We start from the raw sequence: 16,671 nt of genomic DNA on the forward strand, positions 1-16,671 counted from the left end.
AGAAATAAACATATTACAGGCTACACAATCCACCTAATTAACAGGGCAGTTTAATTAAGTGGAATGTGTAGCCTGTAATATGTGGAAAGTAGTAGATCCTACTGATATCTGAGATGACCACATGTGCAGGAATTTGCACTCTAGGATTGGCTCAGGATACTGTGGTTCTTCCGTGAGACAGAGTTATGTGGATAGCACATTCAGAGAGGGAAGTCACACTGCAACTTAAGAGTTAGAAAGGTGATTGCCTTGAATCTAAGAAAAACAGGCAAGCAGTCGAGGAGCCTCCTGGTGAGTGGAACCCAGTTACAAATCAGTTTTCTGTTTTGAAAGTTGATGAGGGCACTGGTTCCTTGAGAGGGTACAGTCAGAATTACATTTGAGGCACTATGAGTGGCTGAACTGTATAGGAGAGATGAAAAAGAAAGGAAGAGCTATTATGATGCACTTCACTAAAGTTTGGAGAGACAGATAGTACCACCACATAAAGAACAAGTTAAAATTGTAGTAAGGAAGAAAGCAATAAAGGTTAAATCAGGGTTACTGTGCATGCTTAAAGTGTAGTAATATTGGGGAGTTACAAGTATAGATTGCAATGTGGAAATGCGATGTTGTAGCAATAACAGAGTCCTGGCTCAAGGAAGGCAGCACTGTGAGTTAAATAAACCTGGGGACAAGGTGTTCAGAAAAGATAGAAGAGGAAGGAAAGAGGAGGGGAGGCATTATTGATTAAGGAGATCATTGCAGTGTGGGAGATTGATGACTGTCCCAGAGGGTTTAAAGATAGAATCAATTTGATTAGAGTGAAAGAACAAATGGGTAAAATTATTTTTCTAAGTGTAGTCTCTAGTACACAGATTATTAGGATAAATGTAAAGGAATAAATCTGCAGGGAAATTACAGAGAAATACCAACATGATAAGTAATTATTACCTAAAGAACAATTGGGATATTGGTAGTGTCGGAGTCAGTGAGGCACAAGCATTGAATGTACACAGCATAAGAACATAAGAGCTAAGAGTAAAAGCTGGTGATTCAGCCTCTCGAGCTTGCTCTGCCATTTAAGTGATCAAAACTGATCTCATCTCAGCCTCAAATCTACTTACCTGTTCAACCCCCCCCCCCCCCCCCTTCAACCTTCAACCCTCTATTAATTAAAAACCTATCTCCTCTTTGCTCAGGGACCCAGTGTCCATTCTGGGTGAGTGAGTTACACAGATTCATAACTTTTTTAAGAGAAGTAATTCCTCCTCATCTCTGCTTTAAGTCTGCCACCTATTACTTTGAAATTATAACCTCTCATTCTGGATAGCCCCACAAGTAGAAACATACATCCTGTGTCAACTTTATCAGTTGTCTGTAGCATCTTAAGTACCTCAATTGGATCTTCTCTCATTTTTCTAAACTGTAGAAAATATAGCCCTAAACTGGTTAGTCTCTCCTCATAAGTCAAGCATTTTATCTCTGGAATTAAATTGCCTCCAATGCAATTATATCCTTTCTCAAGTAAGGGGACCAAAACTGGATGCATTATTCCAGACATGATCTCGCCAATGCTTTGAGCAGTTGCAACAACACTTCCTACTTTTACATTACATTTCTTCAGCAATGAATGCCAAAATTTCATTTGCTTTCCTTAGTACCTGCTATGCATGCATAGTAGTTTTCTGTGATTCATGCATGAGGACACCCAGATCCCTCTGCCCTGAAGTATTTTGATGTTTCTTTCCAGTAACTGAGCCAACTGGCTTTCTAAGTTCAATCTGAAGTGTAAATGCTATGTAAGCACGTCCTTACTCCTCAAACAATGACCAAGTGCTGAAGTTCGCACAAATATGCGTTTTTAAAATGTTTTATTTTACATAGTTAAAAAATCACACTACACTAGGTTATAGTCCACCAGGCTTATTTGGGAGCACTAGCATTCGGAGTGCCACTCCTCCTTCAGGTGGTTGTGGAGTAGGACCATAGACATGGAATTTATTGCAAACAATTACAGTGTCATACAAGTAAAATGATATATTTAACAAACCTTGATTGTTATTTTATATAGCCAAACATTTCTGCCCATAGTGCTTTGTTTTTTGTACTGTCGCAAAAGACAATTGATTAATTTGAATTACAGTTACTTTTGCTACCTGGGCAAAGTTTGGAAGTCATTTGCACGTTGTGAGATCCCATAATGATGTATATGGCCATTTAATCTGTTTTGGTTGTTGGTGAAATGTTTGGCTAAGAAACCAGGAAAATGGCTTGGACGGCTTCATCTTCTGGCATATGATCTTTAATGTTAATTTTGATCATGCAAGCATATTACATTCAATGGTAGCCTGTGTTGTGTGTTCACATGCTCGATCGGGGTAAATGGGCATTGCACCTATAACCTTCTTCGATGTAAGATTATTACTAACTCATGAAACTGAGAAGATACTGGTTTGAAAAGCAGCCTGGAAATATTTAGAAGCAACTCAGTGAATGCAGTTTCTTCAATTCTCCTCCTCAGCAGGTGCCAATTGGAGATTCGCTTGTTTCCCATTTAATTTCCTTTTGATTAAGACTTTATAGGTGAAGGGAGGGGAGCAGTTTAAAATTCACTCGTCCAATTTGTTGGTCCAGCATTGCATTACAACAGTTTTATCTCTTTGTAATTTGTTAATTTCTAAAGAATAGATTCAGCTATGTCAATGTTGTCAGTTTATGATGGAATCTTTCCATGCATGTATTAATGCAGTCTTACCTTTGGATATGTTATGTTTTCACAGCGTGTCAGTGAAAAGGTTGGTGGTGCGGAAGGGACCAAACTAGATGATGACTTCAAAGAAATGGAAAAAGTAAGTGATGCATCTATTCTTCTGAATGAATTTACCTTTTCATATTCCTGGCTATGTCTTTTAATTATATCATAAAATGATGAATTGGACAGTGTCCTATGTGAAATCTCTGTATACTATTGTTGGTCATGTGCTGATGTTTTGTTAGAAAGGTAGATTCAGGATATCACCCATAATTAACTAGCAAAAGATCACAGAAACAAAACATACAAAACTCTGGATTAGATTTAAAACAAATACGATATCCATCATTAATTACAGAGGGTTTTCATTGCAGTTAAGAAAGTGAACTTCTTTGGAGTTTCTCCCTTTTCTCTGTCGTGACTTTATTAGAAACCTGGTTAATTGGTGTCAGTGCTTTTTCCATCACAATTATAACAGAAACCTGGAGAGGTGGTAAAGCAACTCACAGCTGATATTTTCTAACAACAAGATATTTATAGGAAGCAGTGATGTGTTGCGATGTAAATCAGGTCAAATCATGAAATTAAAATCAAATTTGCCATCACATTTTCAAGGCTGTATCTTTAAACAGAAGTGCACAGACCAAGTGTACTAATCATGATATACTGAAGCCAGTCACTGAACCATAGCTGCAACTAATTTTATTATTATGTTTTTGAAATATTAAAATGAGTGCTTTGCTGAATCAGGTTTAAAATATGACTTAATCCAAACTGCTATGAATTTCATTATTTTGCATTACGGATTTCTTCTGCAGTTTTTTTTAAAATGTGTACAAGAGGGATGGTCAATAAATCAAGGAGAAAATAAAGGGAAATGTTAGCTTTGGGTTGTAAAATATGAAGGAGGGAGAAAGGATTGGCAGAGGTCAGGTATTACATTGTTTTCTAACTTTCAGAGAGAATCAGTTGGAATAGAACGGAGGACTGTGTAACAATGTATGGAGCCAATGTAAGAACAAGGAAGAAGTCTAATTACAGTCAAGTTACTTAATGTAATTTACAAGCAAAATGTATTTTTTTCTAAAGTGATTTCACTATAACTACTAATGGAATCAGGCGGTCTTGGACCATAGTCAGAATGTTCTGCTGATTCTGGCGTGTCACTGATACAACCTGTAAATATTATACTAGTTTTCCTCAGTCGCAGTTCAGTAGAACTGTTCAATTAATTTTGTAATGTTGTATCAACATTTGATTGAAATGCTAAGTCCGACAGAGGCCATCTTGATTTCGATGATTTGATGGAATGTGGTTACTGCTTGTATTTCATTTGGTTATTCAATGAGTGAGTTTGAGGATGCAAGGGAAGTTATAACACAGAGGAGAATAGAAGAGCTTCTTTCTAATTCTGCTTATCTCCCCATTCCTGACTGCAGCTGTGTTTTTCATTCTACATTGGACTGAGGGTTTTTGCTGGTATTTTGATGTTGTTCTATCACCAGCAATCTGTCTGCTACAGTCCAGACACCACTGAATCAATCCACATGAAGTACAACATCACATTCACTGTGGGTTTCACCATTAAGGTGCATGGCTTGCTTCACTTCTGAACTTCTAACTCAGTGCTTAGTGCAGATTGGCAAACAAAAAATGAAGTGATTACATGAATGGTAAGTGCTGACAGCTTTCAACTAAAGATTTAGAGAGAAAAGGGCATTTTGTAGAGCATGGAAGAAAAATCAAAATATGATTTAATTGTTGCTCTGAAAGAAAATTGGGGGTGGTTCCTACTGAGTAAGTGTGATCTGGAAGAATGGAGTTTCAAGTAATGGAATAGATGGCTGTGGAGTCATTAACATACAGTTAAAGAGCAGATCAAACACTGGGAATCTCTGAATTAAAGGGAGGTGATCAATCAAAGGGGATATTTTAGATTGTATTAAGGGTTGTTGTGCCCAAGGTTTTTAAAGATATAAATCACTTTAAAATACTGAACATTCTGAATGTAATTACTCATTAATGTTAATGTTTCTCCACTTCTTCACACATTTACTGTTCATGTATCTGTTCTGTGGCTGAAAAAGTGATGTTTTTCCTTTCTAATTACACTCCTGTTTATTGTTAACAAAGTGAAGGTCTGTGATGGGAAAATTTAAGTAAAACTATTACTTTTTTTCAATTTGAAATAATGTAAAGCTTAGTAAATCATTGATTGAACCAATCACTCAAACTATTTCTAAATATTATCATCAAACTTGTGTTGGTTGTTATGTGTTGTGCAGACTTGCAATGGGCTAGATCATACCTAGAGACATATTCCTCACATCCCTGACAGAAATAGTCTAGCTCCCACTGACCCAAAAGCTGACTGCCAGCCGCAAGCAACCTTAATTGATTCCAAATGGAGTGTAACTTGTTCTATTCAAAATTGTATTGTTAATGTGTTGATTCCAATTGTTAATTGTATATCATCACAGTAAGTGGTGCAACTTCACATGACTTGGTCTATGCAGTCTCATAATGGATGTAAAACAGAGCAATGAGATGTGTTCCAATAAAGCTCCAATTTCATATACCTCTAGCGATTTATTAAGAATTTTGTATTAGTTCTATAACACCAATAGTGTTGTACAGTGTGATACTCCTGCCTCCATCTGGGAGGAAGCCCCATCCAAGAAACATGCTGGCCAAACTGATCAGATGAAGAAGAATAATGGATCCTGGTCTTAGATGTAAGACTGGTATCTTGGACAAACCTGCCCAGCAGATTCAGGAGAGGTAACTGAGGAGGGTTTGGCACCAAGGTAACAGAAGCTGGAGGCGCAAGAGTTAATGGAGGATCTCTTAATTTGGATCCACAACAGAAGCTCAGACACCATTCTTTGTGCATAGAGTTTGTTAGCTGTTCAGTTTTACAGCTCCTTCCAATTCCTATTCCTACGTAGCCCCCCCTTCTATCACACCAGGAAATGAGTTATCAATGAACCTCAATCACTGCCTAACTAATGTTACATTAAGTGTTATCTTGGGACAGAGCCTCTGATGGGTACAGCAGGGCACTTGGAGAGGGCCTACTGCCTTTTCCTGATAGCATTAAAGTGAATGCTGCTAGGGTAACTGCTTTGCCTATCTCCGCTTTTACTGCATATTGAATAGTGGCAATGGCAGAATGACCCCCTTAGGTGGCCATTAATTGTCCCCGGCACCTTCCTCAAATCGTGTAATATGGGAGACAGGTCAGGTTTGGATGGAAAGTGGATGGAAGACCAAATGCCTCATTTTATGAGCTCCTGTCTTCAATTACGCTAGCTTGACACTAAAATCCAACCCAATATGTAGATTCATGCGGCAATATGAAGGAATAAAACACAGTCGAACATAATACAGTGTTAACCATTAGGGTTATACATCACTGAGCAATAAACCTGTCAAAAATTTCTATTATTCTGTAAATCAGCTGAAATTTCTGCCAGTATTATGGGTTTTTAAAAAATATTCTGACATATAAATTGACTTGGCTCTCTGCACAAAGAAATTTAAAACATAATTTATTACAACATTTCTGAAAGACATCCAAAATCTTGAAGATGGACAGAAACCCCAGATTGGTGTAGTCTACAATACAGTGAAAATACTCAAATTAACTCTGACATTGTCCATGTATTATTACATGTGGTGTGAATTAATATATTTTCTATGTTTGAGTAATGTATTTGTGGCCAGAATACATTAGCTTCTGGCCTGGTTTCTGGACAACTGTTATTATGCTTTTTTATTCATAAATGAAATATAATTAATTGGTGTTCTGGCTGTTGAGGTCATTAAAATACTAAAACTGGAGCTATGCATGGATGAATGAAAGAATGCATACCACTGACATTTGGGTTTCACCACATTCTGAGGTCTAACATTTCAGGTGTATGCATGCTTGAATCTAAATCTTGAGATTCAATCTCTACAGTTAACTCAAAGCCCTGCAGATCGGCAAAGAACACATGACAGGAGATTCTTCTCCACAACAAACTGGAGAAATTAACTAATCTACCAACAACAATAAATAAAACATATCCGAACCAAACTACCAACAGCTGTTATATCTACCTTGAAATCAGCTAATGTAAGGCAAGTCAAGCTTCAACTTGCTTCCTTACTGGTCTGTGTGACATAGTTGCACACTGAAGAATCTTGTTGTGCTGCCGGGGCAGCCGGACAGCAGAACAGATTATATCTCAGTCTCCACGTAATGTAAATTCTTGTGTCATGACCACACCAGGGTTGTCTGTAGAAATGGTCCATTAAGTACAAATTTGTATAGTCCATTTTTTTTTAGTTTACCAAATATTTCATTTTTAAAAATAACCAGCAGCAAAGCATCCATCTTAACACCAAGATAAATGCAAGTTTATTGCACAACATTGCATGAAAGTTACTTAATAAAATGTGATATAATTATTCACTAAAATACAGATATAAAGCTTACAGGCATGGTCAAAATATACTTGTCGGATCAGGCCTTTGTCATCGCAGGCCTGTTACTTGCTTGAAGATTCTTTTTCTAAATGAGACGGTTGAAAACATGAATTCCGCAGTTCTGAAGGCTTCTGTCGTTGAATGGTTGGAGGTTGCTTGTGTTGGTGGGCATGGTAGGTACAGTAAAGTTTGGGTTAGAAAGGTTCTTGTTCCTCGCTGGTAATGTTGGTGCATTCAGAATTTCCTGTTGAGTTCTGACAAAACACCTGTAAAACAAGTTAAACAATTAGGCCACTCAGCCCTCCAAGCCAACTCTGCCATTCATAGCTGACCTGTTTGTGTTCTGATTTCACATTCCCATCTACCTTCAATAACTGTTGGGTCCCTTACCTAACCCCTGCCTTACAAAAATATTTAATGACCCTGCTTCCACCACCTTCTGGGAGTGAGAGTTCCAAAGTCGCAGAAACCTTTCAAGAAGAAATTTTCTCTCATCTCTGTCCTAAAAAGGCAGGGCATAATTTTAAGACAGCGTCCCCTAGATCTGGACATGCCCATAAGAGGAAATACGTGTTCCTCATCCCTCCCTTGTCAAGACCAGTCAGAATCTTATTAACTTCAATCAAATCGTTCCTCACTCTTCTAATCTCTGCTGAAAATAAGCCCAGTTTTTCTGGTCTTTCCTCATAAGGCAACCTGCTCATTCCAGATATCAGAGCTGAAAATGTGTTGCTGGAAAAGCGCAGCAGCTCAGGCAGCATCCAAGGAACAGGAGAATCGACGTTTCGGGCATAAGCCGTTCCAGATATCAATCTAGTAAACCTCCGTTGGACTGCTTCTAATGCATTTGCGACATTTAACAAAGGAGCCTAGAATTGCCCGTAGTATTTGACATGCTCTGTATAACTGAAGCATGACTGCCTTATTTATTATAGTTGCCTTTTTAATCACTTACAGAACCTACATACGAACCTATTATAATGTGTGCAGCACAGTACCTGGATCCCTCTATACCACATAATTCTCTAGACATTCTTGATTTCAATTGTTTAGTTTTTATTTTTCCCACTGGAGCGAGCAACTTCACATTTTCTCAAATTATACAACATCTGCTAGATTATGCCCACTCACTTAACTTACGTACGTATATCAGTCTATAACTTGGTCATCTTCAAAAGATACTTTCATACCCATCCTTGTGTCACATACAAATTTAGCCACTGTGCCCTATGTTCTCTATCTGTTACAAACTGAAGCATTTGATGGCCCAGCACAGACACCTTTCAGAGCCTGTTTCTCACATCTTGCCAACTTGAGAAAAGACCCATTTATGCATGCTGCCTGTTTTCTGACAGTCATCCAATCCTCCATCCATGCTATTATACAAAATTAAAAAATGAAAGATGTGTGGATTCTAAAAATCAGAAACAAAACAAAAATTGGAAAGCTCAACAGGTCTGGCAGCATCTATGGAGAGAAGTCAGAGTTAACATTTTGGGACTGGTGATCCTTCCTCAAAACTGGCAGCATCTGTGGGTGCTGCCAGGTCTGCTGAGTGTTAACTACCAGCAATTTCTGTTTTGTTCCCTGTGCACCATGTGTTTCTACTTTGTGCAGTAACCTTTTATGTGGCACCTTGTCAAATGCTGTCTGGATATCCAAGTAAAGAACATCAACTAGCTCCCCTATATTTACAGCGCATGTTGCTCCTGTAATGCCTCTTTCATAATCACTACCAAAGCAAAATGGCAGCTCTATTAATTTTGATGCATCATTGTTCCACAAAACAAAATCCTTTATCGTGGAATTTCCTGTGGTGTCCTTCCAAACTCCTGTTTTTTTTTGAATTAGATTAGATTACTTACAGTGTGGAAACAGGCCCTTCGGCCCAACGAGTCCACACCGACCCACCGAAGCGCAACCCACCCATACCCACATACCCCTACATGTACACGGGGAGAACGTGTCTGTGTGGGTTTCCTCCGGGTGCTCCGGTTTCCTCCCACTCTCAGAAGGTTTGGATTCTTGCATCTTCACAAGGGCCCATTATTTTCTTCAAAGGTTACTCAAATTCTAAGTGTTCCCGTTGCAATTAATTGTGAGGTAACACATCGATCTGTTTGCTTTGTGTAACTGTAGGTGTTGCCGGTCTCAATTTCCATTCCTGCTTCAACTCTGCAGAGGTGGGGGTCCTTGTGGACCACAGAGAAAGTGTTGGGAGCGGGGCGGGGGGGGGGGGGGAGAGGGAGTGGGTGAGTATGTGTGTCTGTGAGTTGGCCTTTATAGTCCCCTGTACACTGTAGGCCTGTGCAGATATCCCATAGGCCTCAGACATCACCACTACGTATGGGCGGTGGAAATGGAAAGACAAGTAGAGGGAACACAATCTGGGGGCATATCCACAGGAGTAGCCCAGCTCTCCAAAGGGATACCATGGCAACCCAGAACAAATGCACTGAGACCAGACCTCATCTTACCTGATTTAATCTTCACACTGCATGTTTCAAATGGCAGGTACTCCGAAATGCATCTCTTCGTCCACAGCGTGGCTTCAGTTCCCATACTGGCTGAGGTTAACGTTAAAGGCTGTCCTTCTCAACCTTTCCCCTTGCCTGAGGTTAGGTGACTGTCAGGTTAAACCACCATCAGTTGTATCTCCCTCTACAGACTACAAAATGCACCCAGTTCCAACCCTGTGAAAAGGCAAAATGCTGGGCTTCGGAAGTGGGCATTGAATTCTAATGCCTTTTGCCATTCTCACCACCACAGAGAGGATCTTCATTGTGGGAAAATTCTGTTCTTCTGTATCCTTTTTTAAAAAATCAGATCAACCATTTTTACAAAACGTATGATAGTGTAATTATGCAATTGTGACAGTTTACATTATATTTTGACCTCTTTTTCAGATATGAAGAAACATTAGAAACCACTCACTTGCAATGCCAGCCTTTACAGTCTGATCCAGAATTATCACAGTTGGAAGTTTGAGATAGCTTCTGGTGAAAAGACTCGAAAACAATCTTATTTATTTTGATAGTTGACTCTTATATTTTGCAACATAATGACTTGTGTTTTCAAAGTATTATTATTTTTCACAGAATGCTCCAACTAATCTAATGCTTGCAATGGGGAAGCTGAGTTGAGAAGGAGTGTTTGTTAAGAATAAGGCAACATCTAGCTCGATTTCATAACATATTCTCCCACCGTTCAAAGCTGTGCAGGTTAGGTAGCTTTGCTATGGTAAATGCAGGATTATGGGGATAGAGTTGGGGGGTGCTCTTCAGAGGGTCGATGCAGACTTGATGGGCTGAATAGCCTTTATCTGCACTGTAGTGATTCTGTGATTCAATGATTTCCAAATACATGATTTCTTTTTGGGAGTATGGCCTTGTAGTTTTGCAAGCTGTATAATTCACTTGTATAATATTGAAAAGCCAAAGATCCATTTTACTGCATTTGAGATTTGATGGGTATGGTTTCATTGCACTCCAAGTCCGTATGCTCATTAGATCTGATGGAATTATTTTATCTGATGTTCCTGTGAATATGACATTCTCCAAACAATCCAAAATCAGCCAGTTTTTGTAAGTAATTGCTACCCTTTGACCTCTGCTGGGAACAACATTTGTGGAGACATGGAGTAAGACAGAAAGGACTCAGTTAAAACCCACTGCCAAAGAGTGTGATTAGAGCCTTTGCTTACTCCTAAACTATAGTAAGTAATAGAAGGACTTCAGAATATTCAACAGACCCAAAACTGAATCTATCGCTTTGAGAAAGGAGGCAAGGAAGATGAAAGAAAAACAAAATGCCACTAGGCATGCAAAGATAGGTGCAGGAAATCAAAAGTTGCTCTTTAAATGAAATAATTATGTTTCAACTATTGCTGATTTACATCATTATCTCCCTGTAAAATTTCAAATAGTTATAATTTTGTTTCAAAATGTGTTGCTGGAAAAGCGCAGCAGGTCAAGCAGCATCAAAGGAACAGGAGAATCGACGTTTCGGGCATTAGCCCTTCTTCAGGAATGAGGAGAGTGTGCCAAGCAGGCTAAGATAAAAGGTAGGGAGAAGGGACTTGGAGGAGGGGCGTTGGGAATACGATAGGTCAAAGGAGGGTAGGGTGAGGGTGATAGGTCGGAAAAGTTGTGGGGGCGGAGAGGTCGGGATGAAGATTGCAAGTCAAGAGGGGGGTGCTGAGTCTGAGGGTTGGGGCTGAGAAAAGGTGGGGGGAGGGGAAATGAGAAAGCTGGAGAAATCATCCCTTGTGGTTGGAGGGTTCCTAGGCGGAAGATGAGGCACTCTTCCTCCCGGCGTCGTGTTGCCATTGTCTGGCGATGAAGGAGGCCAAGGACCTGCATGTCCTTGGTGGAGTGGGAAGATCCCTTGGGGCCTTGGAGGGAAGTGAGGGCCTCCTTCTTCAAAGACCGCAATTTCCCCACAGACGTGGTTGACAACGCTCTCCACCGCATCTCCTCCACTTCCTGCTCCTCCGCCCTTGAATCCCGCCCCTTCAATCGCCACCAGGACAGAACCCCACCAACCTCCAGATACATCATTTGTCATTTCCACCACCTCCAAACCGACCCCACCACCAAGGATATATTTCCCTCCCCACCCCTATCAGCGTTCCAGAAAGACCACTCCTTCCGCGACTCCCTCGTCAGATCCACACCCCCCACCAACCCAACCTCCACTCCTGGCACCTTCCCTGCAACCACAAGAAATGCAAAACTTGCGCCCACACCTCCCCCCTCACTTCCCTCCAAGGCCCCAAGGGATCCTTCCATATCCATCAGAAATTCACCTGCACCTCCACACACATCATTTACTGCATCTACTGCACCCGTTGTGGCCTCCTATACATTGGGGAGTCAGGCTGCCTACTTGCGGAACATTTCAGAGAACACCTCTGGGACACCCACACCAACCAACCCAACCGCCTCGTGGCTGAACACTTTAACTTCCCCTCCCACTCTGCCAAGAACATGCAGGTCCTTGGCCTCTTCCATCACCAGACAATGGCAACACAACGCTTGGAGGAAGAGTGCCTCATCTTCCGCCTAGGAACCCTCCAACCACAAGGGATGAATGCAGATTTCTCCAGCTTCCTCATTTCCCCTCCCCCCACCTTTTCTCAGTCCCAACCCTCAGACTCAGCACCCCCTTCTTGACCTGCAATCCTCTTCCCGACCTCTCCGCCCCCACCCCCTCTCCGGCCTATCACCCTCACTTTAACCTCCTTCCACCTATCATATTCCCAACGCCCCTTCCCCAAGTCCCTTCTCCCTACCCTTTATCTTAGCCTACTTGGCACACCCTCTTCATTCCTGAAGAAGGGATAATGCCCAAGACGTCGATTCTCCTGTTCCTTTGATGCTGCCTGACCTGCTGCACTTTTCCAGCAACACATTTTTAAGCTCTGATCTCCAGCATCTGCAGTCTTCACTTTCTCATAATTTTGTTTCAGCCAACCAGTGTAACTTGACTGATCGAATAGCTTCATGTTGCACTACCTAAATTTGTCGAGATAACAGAAAACGTTGTGCCTATCCATCTCACCATACAGGTTGTCTTTTTCTCTTGTTGCTGTATTGTAGATTCTACACATACTGAGAATGCAGGGGGTTATTAAATAGCCTCAGAGTTTATTTTCCTTTGATTTCTTCCTGTTTTCAGAAAGTGGATGTTACTAGTCGAGCAGTGATGGACATAATGACCAAAACAACAGAATATCTACAGCCCAATCCAGGTAAACTATCACTAAATGTCTTCGCTGTGTGGACATTATAGGGCAATCCTACTGTATTGGTTGGCTTCACTATGAGAAAATAAATCATAAATATTCAAGCTGTTTTCGGGATGACTTTTCTTTTCCTGTACCCTGCTTCATAAAATGCTTCCAAATATATTACAGAATAACTTAAAATGACAGTGACACAAAAATCCTCTTAATCTTAGTGCTTTTTAACTGTGACTTGCTAATTCGAATAGCAAGACTGAACCATTCACTCGGATGTGATTCTGCACATTGCATATTTTGATCTGCTTAGTGCAGATTGTATAGAGCACACAATGGAACAAATAATCAAGGCACAACCCATTGAATGATGCTGATCCCTGACATAATAAAGCATTTAACATGTAAACCTCTCCAACCAACTTGTGCATCCCACAGATACTGCCTGATCTGTAATCCTGACATGAAATTATTTTTAGTTGTGTTTTATATCTACTTCTATCTTATTGTTTAGACTGAGAAATACAGCAGAATGCAGTGTTTATGATGAATGTGCTAAATTAGATTAAGCTTTGGCTAAAATCAAGACCAGTGTATTTCTATCTGAGAGCTAAATATGAAGATGGAGATGGAAACATAAACAAGCGAGTCAGTGTGGTTGCATTATTCAATCAATTATAACCAATTAGTGTTGGAGACCTGGTGTATTTTTATATGTATACCTGATAGAAATGACAAAGAAAGACAGGGAGGGAGATATGTCAGTAAGGAATAATTTAGGGAAAGGAAAATGAGCATTGATACATACTGAGCAAGCAGATTTGAGTGTTGATGGGCCTTAGCTGAAGCTCCTTAGCGAGAGAGACACAGAAAGTTGTGCTGCAAGGTTTAGAAGAGGTTTTGTTCTTTTGAAGTCATGAGTAGGGAGTGGGAAAAGAATGAATATACTTGGGGAGAATTCCCATCCAGGGCTCATTGATCAACTGCATTAACTTTGATGGCTAACAACAAGACCCCATGGAACTGGCACAGTGCCTACCTACACCCTTCCTTGGGAGTTTCTCTGGTCCTGCTCCCAACGTTAAGCCTTTGTAAAAATGCATCTCACTACAAACGTGCTCGTAACTCCTGTGATCAATATTAGTGATAAGTCACTCCTTGAAGATACATCTCCTCCTTCTAACAGAGGCCAGTTGTATTAAATAGATCTCAGAAAGACATTAAACATTTAAGAAAACAAGATGATATCATGATATGACAAGTGTACAAAAATGCTAAGTTTTTATACATTCAGTCAGCATTCAGGCTGTTACTGAGCAGCTCATTTGTTGAGAAGCAGGCAACTAGTCAATCAGTAGTCAGTCAGACAACTACATAATATGATGGTAACCTAAGCATATATCTCTGGAGAGAGAAAAACACAGAGTTGGCACTTCAAGTCAAATATGCCTTGTTGGAACTTTTGGAAACAGTTCTCCAGCAGGATTGACAGCACCTGTGGAGAGGGAAACAGATTAACATTTTAATTCAAGGAACAATTCCAAATGATGTTTATATTTAAATTGAAATGAATCTGTTTCATTCTCCACAGATGTATCTGACCTGTTGGATTTTTCCCAAGCATGCTGTTTTTAATTGCTTATGTTTAGTGAACTTATCCTATTGCTCCCATAAGATGGTACTCCAGTTTTTAAAAGCAGTCGCACACTATGGTTCTCCTTGTTGAAGTGTAAATTATTGAACCAATTTATTTTACAAAAGTTGGTCAAGCAGCAATGTAATAGCTGTACAGTATACTTCAATATTTTATTAGACATTCTGCCACCTACCCCCTCAAGTAGACAAGAAGGTTTTTAAAAATGTGGCTTAAAGAGGCTTGTGACTATATAAATAATTATTAAACAATGCTGTATTTAAATTGTAGCCTCGGACTTTATAACAGAATGTACACATCAAAACATGTACTCCCACCAGACGAAACGAGACCCAATCTTGTGACACCTACTTTTTTCTGGGCGGTCATCAATTGGAAACTCAACACCAGCAACTCTTGATAACCATGTGCAATGTTTTAAAGGAGTAGGCTGCCCTGAAACTGTACCTCTTGATGTGATGTGATAACAGAGGAGGTGGTCTTCTCTGTTTTCTGTTTCCATGATGTACTTCAATGTCTGGGTCTGAAGAAATGCTGTTATTTCACTTTGTATGCCTGTAACAAAATGTCAGAGTTTAAGAAAGTGAAATGATTGGTGTACCTCTGTGTTTTTTCTATATCTAGCCTCCAGAGCAAAACTGACGATGATCAACACAATGTCAAAGATTCGAGGGCAGGAGAAAGGACCAGGTTATCCTCAGGCTGAGGGGCTTCTGGGGGAGAGTATGATCAAATTTGGAAAGGAACTTGGTGATGAATCCAATTTTGGTGAGTTATAGCTAATCAAAGATCAGGCTGGCATGCATATACACAGACTCAGACACACACGTACATACACATGCACACACGTACAGACACACGTGCACACACACACTAACGCACATGCAGTGATAGTGTCACTGCCTCTGGGCTAGAAGAGGAAAGCACCTTAGGATATGGTGACCACAAAGTTGTAGAATAAAACATTCAACATGCTTATTAGAATCATTCAAGTTTGACTGGAGCTAGAAAAAGCACACTAGGTGTACACTTTGAAATTCCTCAGTGCTATATTACTGTTTGAGGCTGTTCATTATAATAGTTTTCATATAACCAAAAAAGAAGTCTTTGAAAATGTACTTAAATTTTACGTATTGTGTGAAGTACTGACAATGTATCATACAACAGAGAACTTGAAAGTTTTTGCCTGTATCCAAAGTCTTTCCAATTTTCTTTCAGTCCTTTGGAATGAACAGCAGGCTGAGAAAAAAATGGTAATAGCTGAGTGATCAAAGCTTAAAAATTGCTTCTGAATGAAGTGTGTGGAATTTAACCCCAAGTGTTGGCAGTTAATCACAGCTCATTATTTATATGTCATTTGCAGTTAGAAAGAAAAACTCTCTGGAAAGATTTAACTTAATTGCAAGGGCTAGGTTGTAACTATGACAAACTCATGGTTTGAACTATAAATACAAGAATGGAATGAGAGTGGAAAAAAATCAGAAATCTAAAATGTCAGTTAGAAAAAAAAAATCATTTATATGTTGGGGTAACGTTAGAGGAGAGTTTCAGTTGATCAGTTTTGATGTTTAAAACTTCCTTTGTACAGATGTGACCGTCTATGTGGTGTGAACATTCATTGTTCTGAACAGAGAATCAATTGCACACCGCAGGGTTGAGTTGACAGAAGGTGATTAATTTATCCAGCCAGGGATGGCTGTTTTAGGTAGATATCACAGTTACAATTGGAGAGATGTGTCAATGAGACCTAGGAAGAGAAGTGATTTTCATTCAGCTGCCAAAAGTTCATTGCAAAACCTTCCACTAACCCTCCTAATGTCATGCCTTTAAAGATGGGAGGTTGTTATTCTGTGAGGTTGGTGATCTGCTGACAGGTCCCATACTGTGGAGTGCAGCATGTTCTCCAATAAGAATGCTATCTCAGCCCAGTGGCAGTGGTGCAAAATCACAATAATCAAATAGCTTTCAAGGTTACAGGTTGCTTCCATATTGTAAATGCTGTCTTGAGAAAGTGATATGATCAAGCATGTCAACAATTTTGTTGCATGAGCGTCCAAGGCAACTCTAGAG

At 40.0% G+C, this 16,671-nt stretch overlaps 1 protein-coding gene across 1 annotated transcript in view; it reads left to right on the top strand.

Moving 5' to 3' along the window:
* The window catches only part of LOC132829000 (endophilin-A1-like), a 160,492-nt gene that overhangs the window by 123,034 nt on the left and 20,787 nt on the right, over positions 1–16,671 (top strand). The window contains exons 2-4 of the mRNA XM_060846262.1: positions 2,763–2,831; positions 12,887–12,959; positions 15,226–15,369. Coding sequence (XP_060702245.1) covers positions 2,763–2,831; positions 12,887–12,959; positions 15,226–15,369 — 286 coding nt within the window. The remainder of the gene's footprint in view (positions 1–2,762; positions 2,832–12,886; positions 12,960–15,225; positions 15,370–16,671) is intronic.

The sequence above is a fragment of the Hemiscyllium ocellatum genome, chromosome 2 (genome assembly GCF_020745735.1).
Source record: "Hemiscyllium ocellatum isolate sHemOce1 chromosome 2, sHemOce1.pat.X.cur, whole genome shotgun sequence".
NCBI lineage: Eukaryota > Metazoa > Chordata > Chondrichthyes > Orectolobiformes > Hemiscylliidae > Hemiscyllium > Hemiscyllium ocellatum.